The sequence below is a fragment of the Thamnophis sirtalis genome, unplaced genomic scaffold (genome assembly GCF_051295495.1).
Source record: "Thamnophis sirtalis isolate CommonGarterSnake01/CBP01778 unplaced genomic scaffold, rThaSir2_p1.2 scaffold_13, whole genome shotgun sequence".
Classification (NCBI taxonomy): Eukaryota; Metazoa; Chordata; class Lepidosauria; order Squamata; family Natricidae; genus Thamnophis; species Thamnophis sirtalis.
Genome location: NW_028261393.1, coordinates 32,125,976 through 32,141,519, shown reverse-complemented (window position 1 = coordinate 32,141,519; position 15,544 = coordinate 32,125,976). Strand labels below are relative to the sequence as shown.

Below are 15,544 nucleotides of genomic sequence, written 5' to 3'. Positions count from 1 at the left end.
TCCTGAATAAGTTTCCATTTTTTACTTCTTGTCCTCAGATGCTTTAGAGATAGGTTAACATTCTTCTCTGTGACAGGCACTCAAATATTGGAAGACTACTATGCCATCCCTACTCCTTGTTATAGTAGACAGTTCTTGCAACCATTCATCCTGTTTTTAGCCTCCAGACCTCTCATCATCTTTGTTGTTCTCCTCTGCATTCTTTCTAGATCCTCAACACTTTTGTCTATTGTGGTGACCAAAACTGAATGCAGAATTCCAACTGGAATCTTAGCAAGGCAGTATAAAGTGGTACTAACACTTCACATGACCTTGATATAACCCCGCTGTTGAGGCAGCCTAGGACTGCATTGGCTTTTTTTTGTAGCTACAGCGCACTGCTGCCTCATATTTAAGTACTGTCCACTAGGATTTCTGCATCCCTCAGTTACTGATATTGAGCCACAGTGTCACCTATTTGGTATCTGTGCATGTTTTTTTTTCTTCCCTAAGTGTAAAACTTTACTTTTCTCACAATTGAGTTTCATTTTGTTAGGTAGGGCCCAGTGTTCTAGTCTGTTGAGATCCTTCCAACTCTTTAGCCTATCTTCTGGTGTATTGGCGATTGTCTAAATTGTTTATGAAGATATCGAAGAGTACTGGATCGAAGACAAAGCCTTGGGGTACCCTTCCTTCCATGTAGAGACTTTGGTGATGTACACATGTGTGTATCCCACATTTTTCTATTTTACCAAGAAGTAGCTTATGGCCCACTTCGTCAAATGCCAAGTATACTATGTCCACAGCATTTCACCGGTACACTAATTTAGTCACTTTGTCACAGAATGCAATAAGGTTTGACTGGCATGATCTGTTTTTGACAAATGTCGGCTTCCATAATAGCTTTGCTTATTTCTTGGTGTTTGCAGATCTGTTGCTTGATTATCTTTTGGGATGGAGATAACTGGACTCAGCAGGAGGACTGATTCCAGACCACTATGGTTTGCTGCAGTGGGTGATCTTTCCAGGAGACCCATGAAGGTAAAGGGAAGAAAGGGTACAAGGCTCCTCAGGCAGCACTGGGCCCGCCCTGCCCATGCTCAACTAGGAGAGTTGACTGAAGCCTCTCCCGAATGCCTGTGGGGCTTCTATATGTCTGGCTTCTTTCCCCCTTGAGCTCCATCTCCTTGCCCAGAGCATCTGGTTTCTCATCAAGCTCAGAGACCTTTTCACTGCCACTCTGCCAGGCCTTACCATATGATCTCATTTCAGCCCACAAATAAACCAGGCAGACTGAGCAGGTTATGACCCATCCACCCTTGGGATGGAATCCAGATGTTGCTGGCCTTTTTTGGGAAGGATCCACCACTAGTGGATTCCAGCAGTATAGAGGTGCCTGGAAGTGGGGGCAGAGCATCCCTTCCCCCTGTTCAAATGCTACACAAGCCACCCTCTTCAGATAGCCTGCAAAGTTGCTGAGTGTCTTCTGCAAGCAGGAAAAGGTCTGACCCAAACTTATTCCTTTTCCCAAGCTGCTGAACTCCCTGAACTCTAGTTCAGGGAGAAAGGATGGTGTGGGGGAAAGCCACAGTATGCCATAGTTACTTTGGCTGACATTCACTTATTGTGAGCTCTGCTTGCCAGAGGGTATTGACCTCTGTTGCAGACTTTTCCCTCTTCTTTCCAATCTGAAGAAACATGGGATGCCCAGGTGCAGTGGGGATGCAGTGTCAGACTGGCTGGATGTGAAGCAGTGCTCCCCTTGGCAGGAGCAACCCTTATCATGGGGCACCCTTCCCCTTATTTGCACTAAATCCTGGGTGGAGCAGAGGTCTGGGCACACCCAGCAGCATCAGATGGTGGGTTGGAAGAGGAAGTGCTGAATTCTTTAGGATTTGGGAAGCAGCTCAGTGAGAAGACTAAATGCCGAATCCAGCACAGCAAACACATCTCATCCCCCACCCCCATTCTCCAAGTGAGTTGTTCTTAGTAATCCATTAACATGATTTATTAGAGAAAGTCAGAAAAGGAGGGGAGAGATCCACTGACCAGAGGTGAGCAACCCCACCAACAGGCAGACACCCAGCTGTGGTCTCGGACTCCCCAACAGCAAAGCATTTGAGGGAATGGCTACATAGTGCATTTATAGGAACATGCATAGCATTTCACCAAAGAAATTCAGGCCACAGAGAATGTCTGCAGAAAACGACAGAGCCCCTTTCTTCTAGGTGGGAGGACAAGCTTGAAGGGTGGGAGACTCCCAGGACAGAAAGCAGCAGATAGAAAGTCCAGGCCCAGAGGTGGGAGGGTAGTAGAGGTCAGGGGATTCAAAACTCAAGCCCAGCAATTGTGTGAGAAAAAAACTGGAGCCTTTTCTGGTGCCTTGCAAGCTTTCTTTTCCGGCCACTCAGGGATTCCCGGGGACAAAGCAAAGGAAGGATGTCAAAGGACTAGCTGCCACTCCAGAACTTTTAGGGGGGATGAGAGAGGTGGTACTCCATGCCTCGGGGACGGAGGTCTTCTTTCCCCTGCAAAAGTGGACAGACTAGAAAAAAACATGACGGTGAGGGAGAAAAAAAGAGCTTGCTCCTACTAACTTTCGGACAACCGGGACGGATCTCAGGGAAGAGCCGATGCACTTGGATGGGAAATGGAAGGCTCCCACCCTCTGAGAGACATGCACCTACTCTCTTCTGAACCCAGAAGGAAATGGCCCTCAAGGCAGATTGTGGTTGGTGGAGGTGGACTTCACTGCCATGCTGCTAGTGAACAAGGGAAGCGGCCCGAGCTCATCAGAGACAGGCCGGGTGAGAAAGCCACCATTTTTGTCTGGCAGGAAAGAGGTGGCTGGTGTCAATCAGCAATGCCAGGGAGAGGAGGACCATCCCTGCCCTGCCACTGTCCCAGGAGAGAACTTTGGCACACACACAATCTAGAGGACAACTGCCCAGGATGCCCTTTCAGAGACTGCCGGCACAATCGCGACATAGGATCTCATCGTTGTCAGGGATGAAGCCCTTCCCCACCAGTGAGGTAGTGCAGCGGGAGCAGGTGAAGCAACTTTGGTGCCAGTGGCGATCCTCAAAGGAGATGTACTTGCCTCCCCCGAAACCTGGGGAAGAAAGGGAAGGCATGGGACAGGGGCCCACCTCTACTCGATTCTGCCGGAGAGCCAGCTCTCTGGAGTCCCCCTCCCGCCCGACTTACCTGTGATGGGCTTGGCACAGGTGCTGCATTTCTTGGCATAAAGGCTGCCAAAACACTTGATGCAATAGGGCTGATCCTCTTGGGAGGTGAACTGCTGCCCAGCCAGGGGGGCTTCGCAGCCTGTGCAGACGAAGCACTCCTTGTGCCATGGTTCATCCCGGTAGGTGACTCCTCCCTTGGTCAGGGACTGTGAGCACAGGAGTAAAAGCTCACCTCAGGGTCCGGCTTGGGCTCCCCCTGCCCTAGGACCCTCCTACCAGCTGCATCCCCCTCCCCTCCCCTGTTCAAGATCCAACCTTCTTGCAGCGAGTGCAGCGCGGCACAAATTTGTTCTCGTAGCAGGAGACGCAGTAATACTCGTTCTGCTCCGGGATGAAGGAACGAGCGCCAATGGGCTGCTTGCAATTGCTGCAGAGGAAGCAGTGCTCATGCCAAGTCTGCCCGTTGTACTCCAATTTCCGAGAACCTGTGGGCAGAAAGAAGGTGGGTGAGCACCTGAAAGCCCAGGGGCTGCTGGGTCTGGATCTAGGGGCATCATCATCGCACCTGGCATGACCACCTGTTGGCAGGCCACACACTGGGAGGAGAACTCCCGGCAATAGCAGCCATTGCAGAGCAGCTCCTGCCCCTGGCAGGTGAAAGGCTCATCGGCCAAGGAGCGGTCGCAACGGAAGCAGCGGAAGCAGCCCTCATGGTAATGGCGGTCCTCATAGTAGAGCTCCTGTGGGGGTGACAAGCAGAGGTCAGAAGCCAGTTGCCTACCGCTTCCTGGGATTGATGTTTGTATTTCTCCTGCGAGGTGGCCCCTCCATGCCCTGCAGGTAGCCCTAGAAACAGAAGAGCCAAACTCTGTCAGCTGCCACCTGCAGCTCGCTCAAATGCACTCATGGTATGCTCAGCCCAAAGCAGACATGCCACTGCCCTTGTCTTGCCGGGGAGGCTCATCCACACGTGCAGACAAGACTCCACCCAGCCTGAGGTAGGTTCTCATAAGCAAAATGGGACAAGAGGAGATGATGCTAACACTAGAAGCCCACCTTTACTTTGCCCCCACATCTAAAGTACCATCACAGATCCCAAAAAATAATACCCACAAGGTTAAGGGCATCTCTTCCACTAACGGGATCTGGCATATTGGGATTCTACACAGAACGGATGGGCAAACTTTGTGCAAAACAATTAAGTTTGACAACAGCAACAAAGCAATGTGAGAGTCTTTTAACCTCCCAGGATGCTGCATCAGGTACCTCAAAGCAGCTGTCTTGAAACAAAGACAGGTGAACAAGAAGTTTCTGCATTTATACACACTTGACTGTCAGGCATTCAGGCTGTCCTAATAAAGACAACAGGCTTTTTAAAACACCCCCCCACCCCTGATAAAGCTCTTGAACTCCATTTTATACTTAATCTGTCCCTGCATCACCACCTCTCCTCCCTCTCTTCTCCTCATCTGAATCCTGTCAATCCAGCCCCAGCCCCAGCCCCAGCCCCAGCCCCAGCCCCAGCCCCCCTAGCCAAGGCAAGGGAGAGCAAACATTTCCATTTCATAACATGTGTCAGTCAGGAGGCTCCTGGATGCCTTCTACAAATTCTCAGGACTGAAACCTGGAGAGGTTGCTCCAAGAAATTTAAACTGGGTAAGCACAGTGGGGTGGGGAAAGGATTAATGGAAGAGCTTGCAGAGTGAGGACTGGGAGAGAGGAATAAATAAAAGGGGTCAGCAGCTGAGATGGTGGGTCAAAAGGGCAAGTCCTGAGCCTCGAGAAGGCCAAAGTGGCCATGGGTCTTCTCCAGTCACCCAGATAGCCCAAAAGGCTGGAAATATCGGGGCCTCCTTAGCAAGGGTGGGCTTCAATTTTTTTTACTACCGATTCAGTGGGTGTGACTAGATGGGGGGGGGCATGTGACTGAGTGGGCATGGCCAACTTGATGTCACTGATGCAGTCACATGGCCCCTTCACCAAGCCATGCCCACTGAAACGGTGACCAAAAGTTTTGTCAGGGAGAGGGGGGGGGGGGGGGGCTCCAGGCTTGCCCAAGCTAAGGCAGTGCCTGCAAACTACCTAGTAAGAAAAAAAAGTTTTTGTCCTCCCTGGCCCCCAGGAACACTCTGCAGGCTTCAGCAGGGCTGGGAGAAGGGGAAAACGCTCCTTTTTTTGCAAAAACAGGGGCACTTTTCTCTTCCTGCAGCCCTGCTGAAGCCTGCAGAGTGCTTCTGGAGACTGGGAGAAGGGGAAAACGCCGCCACCCACCCCTCACTCAACCTGCTGCTCAACCTCCCTCCCACCTTCACCCAAAGCCTTGCACCGCACCAGGAGGCTGAAATTGGAAATTCTTTCCCCCTCTTGGCAACAGTTTCTCTCTGCCTCCTTTTGTAGCCAAAAAACATGCCGGTAACGGCAGTGGTGACTGAGGGAACCAGTCTGGGTGTGTGGCCAGGCTGCCATTACTACCAGTTCGGAAAGGTACGCCAGCCGAACAGGACCAAATAGGTAGGAACCCACCTCTGCTCCTTAGCTATTAAAGTAATGACATGTCCCAGGGGAATGCTGTGGAACTTACTTAAGATTTGTTTGGGTATTGGGCATTTTATATGTTCTCCAGCTTGCCTTTTAAAGGTCCCACATAAAGCATGGGGGGAGTGGGGAAGCAGGAGCAGCCTGAGCAGAACTGAGGCACCTCACCCGGCAGTCATGTCCAATCAGCTCCTTGCACTCGTCACAAGTATTGGCAAACTGGGTGTCATAGCAGGGGATGCAGAAGGGACCCTCATCTCCCTGGATGTACTTGCGCCCATAAAGAGACTCCTTGCAGCTGGCACAGTCAAAGCCCTCTGTCATGTTGCTGGCTGGAAGTTGAGGTGCTTCCTGGGAAACAAGAAAAACAAACTGCAGTTGATTTCCCTAGCCAGGTTTTTGGGGGGAAGATCTTCCCACTGGGGAAAGTGGTCCTCCTTCTGTCTTTCTTTCCTATGAATACCCACACAAGCTGGGGAAGGGAAGATGCCATTCTGAGCTTACAAGCCACACCTTGCACTGGTGTTGAATGGTGGGGGAACTGCAATATAAAAGAAATGGTTTCTGATTTCATTTTAGACAAGGTTTCTTGTCTAAATTGCTGGATGGGCTTTATGTCCAGAGGCTCTCAGCCTCCACTGGTGATGCCAGAAGTCCATTTTCAAACTCTGGGGCACCCTTGGCTAGGTAGCCCTCCAGCTTTTCTTGACTCTCAGCCAGGCAAATTCAATCTGGGATTGGGGGCAAATCCACCACTCCACATTTGCTGCCAGCAGAAAGCAAATTCTCCCAAGAAGCTTTGGCTAGAGGCTGCCCTCTTACATGACCAGAGTCGTGGGAAGGGGAGCATTTTTGCCCTGCCCAGGTCTTCCAGTGCAGCAAAAGCAGATGAGCAAGGGGCTGTTATCCTCTTACAAGAAAGCCAATGGGTTGGTCTCCAGCCAGGAGCTCCCGGATAAGCATGCCTGGACTAGCTGTCCTGAAACTGGGAGAGGGTGAGCAATCACTGTAGCCTCTAGGAAATTCAAGCAATTAATTTCTTTTTGAAATAAACCAGAGAAGGAAGGAGGAGGGGGCATGAAGAGGGATGAGGAAGAGGGAAAACTGCAAAAGCAGCACATGTGCTGCCATGTTGCAACAAAAGCTGAACTTCCATTGGCCTTTGCCAAGCCAAGGGCCCTGTCTCCTGGGACAAGTGCTGTCTTGAGCAGAAGAACCACATCCTGGCTCTCCAATCTTCCTGGCCAATTGCTAGGTTTATACTTCATAATATGAACAACATTTCTACTTTTAAAATAAATAATACCATTTAGCTGCTATATAAGAAATATAATTTTTATTATTTAATTTAACAAGTCCAGTGTACCGGGTCACCCAGCTCTCCTGCAACATTCCAAGTGGATGGCTTGCAAACTTTCTTCAGCAAGCACCATCTTTTGTCCCTTCTCCAAACACTAAAAAATATTTCCTTACATTTGAAACTGGACCTCCAACAGTGTCCAGAGACAAGAGCTCTCTTCATATGTGCTCCTCGTGCTTGGAAACAGACGCTATTTTCTAGGTCTCACTATGCCTCTCTTCCCTGTGATTCAATATCTCATCTCCAGAAATGGTGAGAATGAAGTTCCTACAGTGGGGGAGGGGAGTCAACTCCTTAACAAATTCTTTCTCTAAAACAAGAGTTTGCACTTGGGCAATGGGAGAGCCTGAAGGGAACAGGAGAAGAAAGGAAAACCTTTCAGTGGTGCTCAGTGAAACAAATGTGAAGATGGACAACACAGGAGCCTGCAGAAGTGATCTGCAATGCTGGTCTTCCTGTCTGAAAACAAGGTGCTGTGTATCAATTGCACTGGCACGTTTGTGACAGTCTGTGAAGAACTGGAGCAGCAGAGGGTCACCCCTGAGTTGGTGAGAAAGGATGTGCATGTGCAAAGGCAGGAGGGGCTATTACATAGACTTCCTCCACAAGAAGGCATGATGAACTGGCAGCAGCCGAGTGAAGGAGGGCAATGACCAGAAGCAATGGGCTTAGAAGCCCTCCAGAAACTTAGAAACCTTGTTTAAGTTCTTAGAAACCAAACATGGCAACAGAAAGAGAGGATGCACCTCCAAAGGGTGCTAAGGAGGAGATTGTACCCGATAAGAAGACAAAGGATCATGGTAAGTGGTGATTCATGACTACCAAAGAAATTGAAACAAAGGGTATGTTGACTGGACCTATTAGCTCAAGAGTTACACACTGTCTGCCTAGAGTAAAGATCAAGGACATGACAGAACAACTCCCAAGACCTTTCCAGTACACCAACAAGGCAATTATCCCTTCTTGCTTAGATGTGTGGAAGAAATGATACTGAGAAATAGTTGCAACCAAGACACCACAGGCATGCAGACCTTGGAAGAAAGCTCAAGTGTGCTCTCATCCTTTCTGTTTTCAGTCCTCTTTGGAAGTTGGAAGGGACCTTATGGGTCATCTAGTCCAACCCCCCTGCTCAAGCAGGAGACCCTACACCCTGGTGGCAAATCTATGGCATGCATGCCAGAGGTGGTACACAGACCCCCTCTCTGTGGGCACGCACACTATAGCTGCAGCACAGTATGCCATAGGGCAGGTGTTGGCAAGCCACGGGCTCTTTTGTCCCTCTGCTGTGGCTCCCTGCCGGGCGATCCCACCGCTGGCTGGCCCCGCCCTCGCCCTATCCTCCCAGTCACCCAAAACAGTCATTGAGGGCTGAATGCCAAGAGGCATGGATTTCCTCTGCCTTCATTTCATTTCATTTATTGAATTTCTAGGCCGCCCAATCCCGAAGGACTCCGGGCGGCTTACAGAAATGAAAAATATTAAAAAAGAGTTAAAACAATAAGACACAACAAAATTAAGAAGAAGCACAACATGCACCCAATCAAAGGGGGGCTGGACCTCAATCAAGAGGTCAACAGCCCCAGGCCTGCCGGAAAAGCCAGGTTTTAATAGCTTTACGGAAGGCCATGAGAGTGGGTAGGGCCCGGATCTCTGGGGGTAGCTCATTCCATAGGGCTGGAGCAGCAACAGAGAAGGCCCTACTCCGAGGCATCGCCAGCCGGCATTGTCCTGCTGAAGGCACCCGGAGAAGGCCCATCCTGTGTGATCTTATTGGTCTTAGGGAGGTATGCGGCAGAAGACTGTCTCGCAGGTATCCGGGTAGCCTTCTGCGTTCCCATCCTGCGCTGAAGTGAACCAAATGGGCCAGGGTCTCCCTTCCCGCTAAATGGCCCCACCAAGCCTGCTTGCAAACTCCGCTGAGTACAGCTCTGTAGGTTTAGCTCACGCATCCCTCCTGGCCAGTGCCATCATGGCGGCAGGGAAGGTGTGTGCCCTGCCTGCTCCATTGTTGCCAGCCAGAGGTGGGGCTCGGAGCCACTGCCAGAGCACTACATTTGTTTGCTTGCTGGTTGCCTCAGAGGAAGGAGCTGTGCTCAAGCCACCGCCCTGGGGGAGAAAGGGAGGTAGGGGGTCTCCCCAACAGGATCCAGGTTGTAGTTGCCTTATTTTGCGTGGATCTCTAACTCTTGGCTTTGCCTGCCAGTCTCCACATGAAGCTGGGCAGGAGAGCACAGATGGATGGATGGGATAGATAGAAGAGACAGAGAGAGAGGGAGGGAAAGAGAGACAGAGTGGGGGGAATGAGAGACACACAGAGGGGCAGAGAGAGGGGGAGTGGAAGAGAGAGAGAGTAACAGGCAGAGAGAGGGGGAGTGAGTTAGAGAAAGAGAGGAAGGGAGGGAAAGAAACACACAGAGAAGGAGGGGGAAAGAGAAAGGGAGGGAGCAAGGGGAAGAGAAAAGAAAGGGGGGAAAGAAAAGAGAAAGGGAGGGAGGAAAGAGAGAAACAGAGAGAGGCAGCGAGTGAAAGAGAAAGAGGAGGAAAAGAGAAAAACAGAGGGGGGAAAAGAGAGGGAAAGAGAGAAACAAAGAGAGAGAGAGGGAGGGATAGAGAAGAAAGAGGGGGAGGGAGGGAAGGAGGGGGAAAGAGAGAAATAATATTACAAAAGTTTTTTTAATTGTTGCTAAGCATAATATTTCAGAATCAGGAAAAAAAATGAAGGGGCATAGAAATGAATTTCACATTTTTTCTTAGAATAATTAGCTGAACTCTGTCTTTATTATTATTTTAGGTAGTAAAACCTCATTATTCAGGTTAAATTGCGATAAATAAGTGGGTTTTAGATTGAAGTTTGGGCACTCGGTCTCTAAAAGATTCATCATCACTGCTGTACACAATTTCTGACAAATGACAGTCCAATCTCCTCTTGAAAGTTTCAAGGGATGAAGCCTCCACAATTTACGAAGGCAAATTTGTTCCATCTGTTGATTGTTCTCAGAAAGTTCCTCCTTATTTCTAAGTTGAATCTCTCCTTGTTCAGTTTCCATCCATTGTTCCTCGTCTGGCCTTCAGGTGCTTTGGAAAATAGGTTGACCCCCATCCTCTCCATGGCAACCCCTCAAATATTGGAACACTGCTATTGTCTCCACTGGTCCTTCTCTTCACTAGATTAGCCATGCCCAGTTCCTGTAACCGTTCTTTATATGTTTTAGTCTCCAGTTCCCTAATCATCCTGGATGCTCTTCCCTGCACTTTTTCTACAGTCTTAACATCTTTTTATAGTGTGGTGACCAAAACTGGATGCAGTACTCTAAGTGTGGTCTTACTATGGCTTTATAGAGTGGTATTAGTACCTCACTTGATCTTGATTGTATCCCTCTATTAATGCAATTTAGGATTGTATTGGTTTTTTTGGCTGCCATTGCACACTGCTGGCTCATATTTAGCCAGTTGTTGACTAAGACTCCAAGATCCTTCCCACAATCACCATTATTAAACCTGGTTTCACCCAGTTTATATCTGTATTTTGGTTTTTTTTTAGCCTATGTGTCGGACTTTACTTTTCTCTACATCGAATTTCATTTTGTTAGATAAGGCCCAGTGTTCAAGTCTGTCAAGATCCTTCTGGATCTTAAGCCTATCTTCTAGGGTGTTAGCTATTCCTGCCAGCTTAGTATCATCTGCAAATTTGGTAAGTTCCCCTTCTATTCCCTCATCTAAATAGTTTATGAAGCTATTGAAGAGTACTCGGCCTAAAACAGAACCTTGTTACCCCACTGCTTACTTCTCTCCATGTAGACTTGGACCTATTAAGGACTACTCATTGAGTACAGTTTGTCATCTGTTGGTGAAGCTATCTATCCCACTTTTTTCTAGCTTACAAAGACGTAGGTTGTGGTCTATTTTGTCAAACTCCTTGCTGAAGTCTAAATATTTTATGTCCACAGTATTTTGCTGGTTTACTAATTTAATCACTATGTTAAAGAACGAAATAAGATTGGTTTGGCATGATCTGTTTTTAACAAACCTGTGCTGACTGCTAGTTATTACTTTACTCGTTTCTAGGTGTTGGAAGATCTGTTTTTTTAATTATCTTTTCCAGTATCTTCCTGGGTATTGATGTTAGGCTGATTGGTCTGTAGTTTCCTGGGTCTGTTTTTTCCCCTTTTTTGAAGATGGGAACCACATCAGCTCTTTTCCAGTCGTCTGATGGCTCTCCAGTGTTCCAGGATTTTTGAAAGATGTGGTGCAGTGGTTCTGAGATGACATCTGCTAGCTTCTTTGGAACTCTGTGATGTAATCCATCAGGTTCTGGTGATCTCTGCAAGTCATGACATGGCTACAAAAATGGGGTAACCATGGGAAAAATGTAGTTTCTGGAGCCAGGCCCTGAAATATCTACAACAAGGACTGTTGGCACAAGATACATCACATCAAACAAGGATTGGTTAAAAAAAATGTTTGGTTAACGTGGTAAAATTAGTTTGGGAGACTTTAAGTAGCAACTGGAAATGAAAACCCTGTCCCATAAAGATGTATGCATTGTAGAAAGTGAAGGTGTTGCTGAAAGAGGGCATTTTAAAGGATTGTTCCCTATGCCATGGTCTGGTACTGGGCCATGGCCCCCTCAGAACCAGGCCATGCAAGTGGCAGGCGAGTGCACAGCTCCATCTGCACAAGTGGTGGGTACTTGTGTGTGTGTGTAGCTCCATTTGCGTGAGTAGTGGGTGCACCCAAATAGAGCTTCAGAAATGCGTGCGAGGGCTCATTGCTTCCACAAATGGAGTTTCATACTCACATGCGAGTGCAAACAGAGCTTCACGCATGTGAGTGCCCGCTGCTCTCCGCTAGCAAGGCATCATTTTCTGTTCCCTGCCCTCCCCCCACAATACTGGAAAGGGTACTGATTTTACAGCGGTAGAGACTAATTTGGTTCTGCAGCAAGACTGTTGGTGGCGCAATACTGGAAGAAGGAAGACGTACCTACAACTCAAGAATGGACTTTGAAAGTTATAAACTTAGCCGAGATGGCAAAAATCTCAGCATATCTTAAAGATCGCTCAAACGAGAGATATAAACGAGACTGGAAAAATGGATTGACTATACACAAAGCAAATATGGGACTAAGAAATTCCAGATAGCATATGCTTAAGATTAGTAATAACTTAAACTGTTTAAAGTTTGGGTAACAGTAAGAAGCTGAGTTCAACACAGAGATCCTTTCGATCCTTTTCTTCTGCTTTGTTTTTAAGATATCTTAGACTGTGTTTCTTATAAAGCTATACCGTGTACGGGCTCTGGGAAGTCGGGGGGAGGGAAGGGAGGTGGGGTTTTAGGGGGAGGGGGGAAATATAATATGTCTTAGATCTCAAAGCACATGATTGCACTTGTATACTGTGGCTTTTTAATGTTAGTGTAAAAATAGGACAAGCTGAATATATTGATAGACAATAGAAATACACCGAAGGGAGGAGTAGAGTGAAAGAAGAAAGAGGGGTAGCGAGGGTGGGAGAGAGGATTGGAGGTAGGAGGAGAAGGAAGGGAGGGAATGTATTGGGAGAGAGGAGCGATAGAGGGGGAGGGGAAGTAGGTTAGAGGGGAATGTTGGAAGGAAGAATGTAAGTTGGAGGGGGTGAAAGAGGGTGTATGGTGGGTCAAGGTGGCATATTGGGTTTGTATTTTGGGGGGTATGGTCTATGAAAGCGAGGGCTGTGTTTATTATTCAATGTTATATGCCCCGGTCATGCACAGTATACATGTGATTGTATGAAATGAAATGGAAATGGAAATAAACGTATTTTACACAAAATACTGGAAAGGGTAGGGACCATGGTCTTTAAACAACTCAAAGAAAAAGCAGAATATTGACTGGTGAAGTTCATGGTCTTCGCTGCTTCTACAGTAATGTTCAGTGTCAAAAATAATAAGGATAGCAAAAAACATTATAGGCACAATGGAGATCTGGTGGATTTACCAAAATGCAAGAGTTATTTGAAAGAAACAGAAGCAACACAAAAGGGAGCAGGATTTAAACTTGGTAGAAATCTAATCCAGGACAGCTCTTTGTTTTGAATGATCTTAAATCTCCAGGACCAGTTAAACTACAGGGAAGAAAGAAAGGAACAAAGGGCAGGTCTAGACAATCCTTGACACATTTGCCTTTGAGAAATCCAGAACAGGGAAGTTCTGATGATGACTGAAAAAGGGGCAGGTATTGTCCCTATCTCAGAAGGAAAAGGCAAGAAAGGAAATTCCAATAAATTACAGGGTTGCCTCAGAAAAGCACTTTGAAAATGTAGTAGTACTACCAGTAATTACAGATATGGCATGGACTTTCTGCCAGATTCACCTCATGTTTCTGATTGGATAATTTCCTCAATACATTGCACATTGCTATAAATAGGTATCTTGTTTTCAGTGAAGTATTGGATGAAGTCTATTGTGGCATGATTAGGATTCTAGGATTCTTAGGATTTTCCTGGCCCCAAAACCATCTTTGAAGATGATGATCAATTATTCCTCATCAAATGGAGGCAGGTGGGGTGGGATGCACCAAAGATCAGTCTCGGGCCTTTGCTTTTCATCATTTTCATGGGATGATTAAAATTTTGGATCAAGGAGGATTTAGATGGAGAAAATGCAAGTGAAATTTGCACAAATGTAGAATAGTTAATACCCTAAAAGACAGAAATATATAGTAATAAGATTCCCAAGGAACATGAGAGATAGGGAAAAGATCTGAGAGTAACAACATTGAACAAAGATGAGGAATAAAAAATAATGCTCAGATATGCAACTGAATAGGACCCAGAAGTATCCTGTATTAGCAAAGAAGACACACAGTTTTAGATGGCTAAATGGTGGTATCATGTTCCATTCATAGGACATAGTCGTCCCACTCTCCTACTTCAGCCTCTCAAGGACTGTCCCATTCTGGATGCCCCCCTCCTTTAAGAAACTTAAGAAATTGGAATAGGTTCAGCAGTCAATGTAGATCCTGTGAAGAACAACTGAAGGAGCTGAAAAAAGAGGGGGGGGGAGGGAGGGAGGACAGTATCCTTCAAACATCAGACTATTTTTCCTCATTCCCAAGGGCAAGTTACATTGCAAGGATTCTGTTCCAGAAAGGCATGATATAGAATACAGCATAACAGAATCGGAAGGGACCTTGGAGGTCCTCTAGTCCAACTCTCTGCTCAAGTTGGAGACCCTATACCATTCCAGACAAATAGCTGTCCAATCTCTTCTTAAAACACCTCAAGTGATGGAACACCCACAACCTCTGAAGGGAAGTCATTCCAGTGATAGGGCCTGTCCTCCCTCTGTCAGGATAGTTTGAACTCCTGACCTGGCCTGGGAGGATCTCTTTGGCTTGTAGGATACTGGAGGCCTGTAGTGATTACATATTAAGCTTATTGGTCCACCACCTGAGGAGGCTGGGAAACAGATGCTTCCCATATGACCTGGCCTAGATCCTACCTTCCATTGAAGGTCTGCTTTTCTTTCCCCACCCTGGGGCCATAAGCAACCTGAAAGGAATTTTTCCACAACAGACAATATGTTTCAAGGCTTCCAGAAAGAGCGGAACTGTTAAAATTATTAACATCCACCCCAAGCAAATCTTGAAATTGGGTCAAATTATCTGAATAATTTGACTCCCATTTCAGTGAACTGAGAGCCAAGTAGACAGGCAGATGGGGAGAAGCAGCACAGCCTAAAATGGCAGCCTGGCACCCTAAAATGAAAGAAAGCACCTTATTCGGCTTAGGCGATAGCCTAGGTCTGGTGGGCCGCCTCTCTCAAGTTTTAGCAGCATTGTGTGACTGTAGTGGGTTGGGGTTTGCTGCTCCGAGAAGGCCAAGTGTTTTGCCTCCCAGCCTTGTGGATGTCTCCCACTCCCAATGAGTGCATGTCTTTCAGCTGACGAAGAAATGGGACTTTTGGAGACAGGTTCATATGGGAGGCAAAATCCACACTTCCTGCAAGCAAGAATCAGCCCTTTTCACAAGAATAGCCCATACAACTGGCTATTCAGCTGAAAAGCACTCTTTAAATGTAATGGGAAGAGGAATATCCTTGGAGAACAGGAGAAAGAACCAGAATCAAGACAACAGTCACAAAAAGGAAATCTAAATCTGGGGCAAAAATGCAATTTGAGAAAGCATCTCATGCAAGAGGAGGGGTGAAGTGTTCAGACTTGTAAGATTCTGTTAGTGTAACCCCATAATAAAAGTAAAACTGGTAGTTCTTGGTTAGCAACCAGTCATTCACCAAGCATTCAAAGTTATGGTGGTCTTGAATTTAAATGGTGGATACGAGTCCTCCAAGTTTCAGCCATTCCAGCACCCCCATAGTCACATTATTATTGTGATTTTGGCATTTGGTAACTGGCTCACACTTATGATGGTTGAAGTGCCTTGCAGTCACGTGATGGCCATTTTCAACCTTCCCTATCAGCTTCCTACAAACAAAGTTATCAATG

The 15,544-nt window shown here is 47.1% G+C and overlaps 1 protein-coding gene across 2 annotated transcripts in view; it reads right to left on the bottom strand.

Annotated features, from left to right (window-relative positions):
- Positions 1 to 1,972: 1,972 nt before the first annotated feature.
- The window catches only part of FHL3 (four and a half LIM domains 3), a 24,096-nt gene continuing 10,524 nt past the window's right edge, over positions 1,973 to 15,544 (bottom strand). For both annotated transcript variants that reach the window (XM_087727890.1, XM_087727889.1), the window contains exons 2-6: positions 5,871 to 6,053; positions 3,733 to 3,907; positions 3,483 to 3,652; positions 3,187 to 3,373; positions 1,973 to 3,091 (exon numbers count right to left, since the gene is read on the bottom strand). In XM_087727890.1, the coding sequence (XP_087584016.1) occupies positions 2,940 to 3,091; positions 3,187 to 3,373; positions 3,483 to 3,652; positions 3,733 to 3,907; positions 5,871 to 6,026 (840 nt within the window). In that variant the 5' untranslated portion in view covers positions 6,027 to 6,053 and the 3' untranslated portion in view covers positions 1,973 to 2,939. The remainder of the gene's footprint in view (positions 3,092 to 3,186; positions 3,374 to 3,482; positions 3,653 to 3,732; positions 3,908 to 5,870; positions 6,054 to 15,544) is intronic.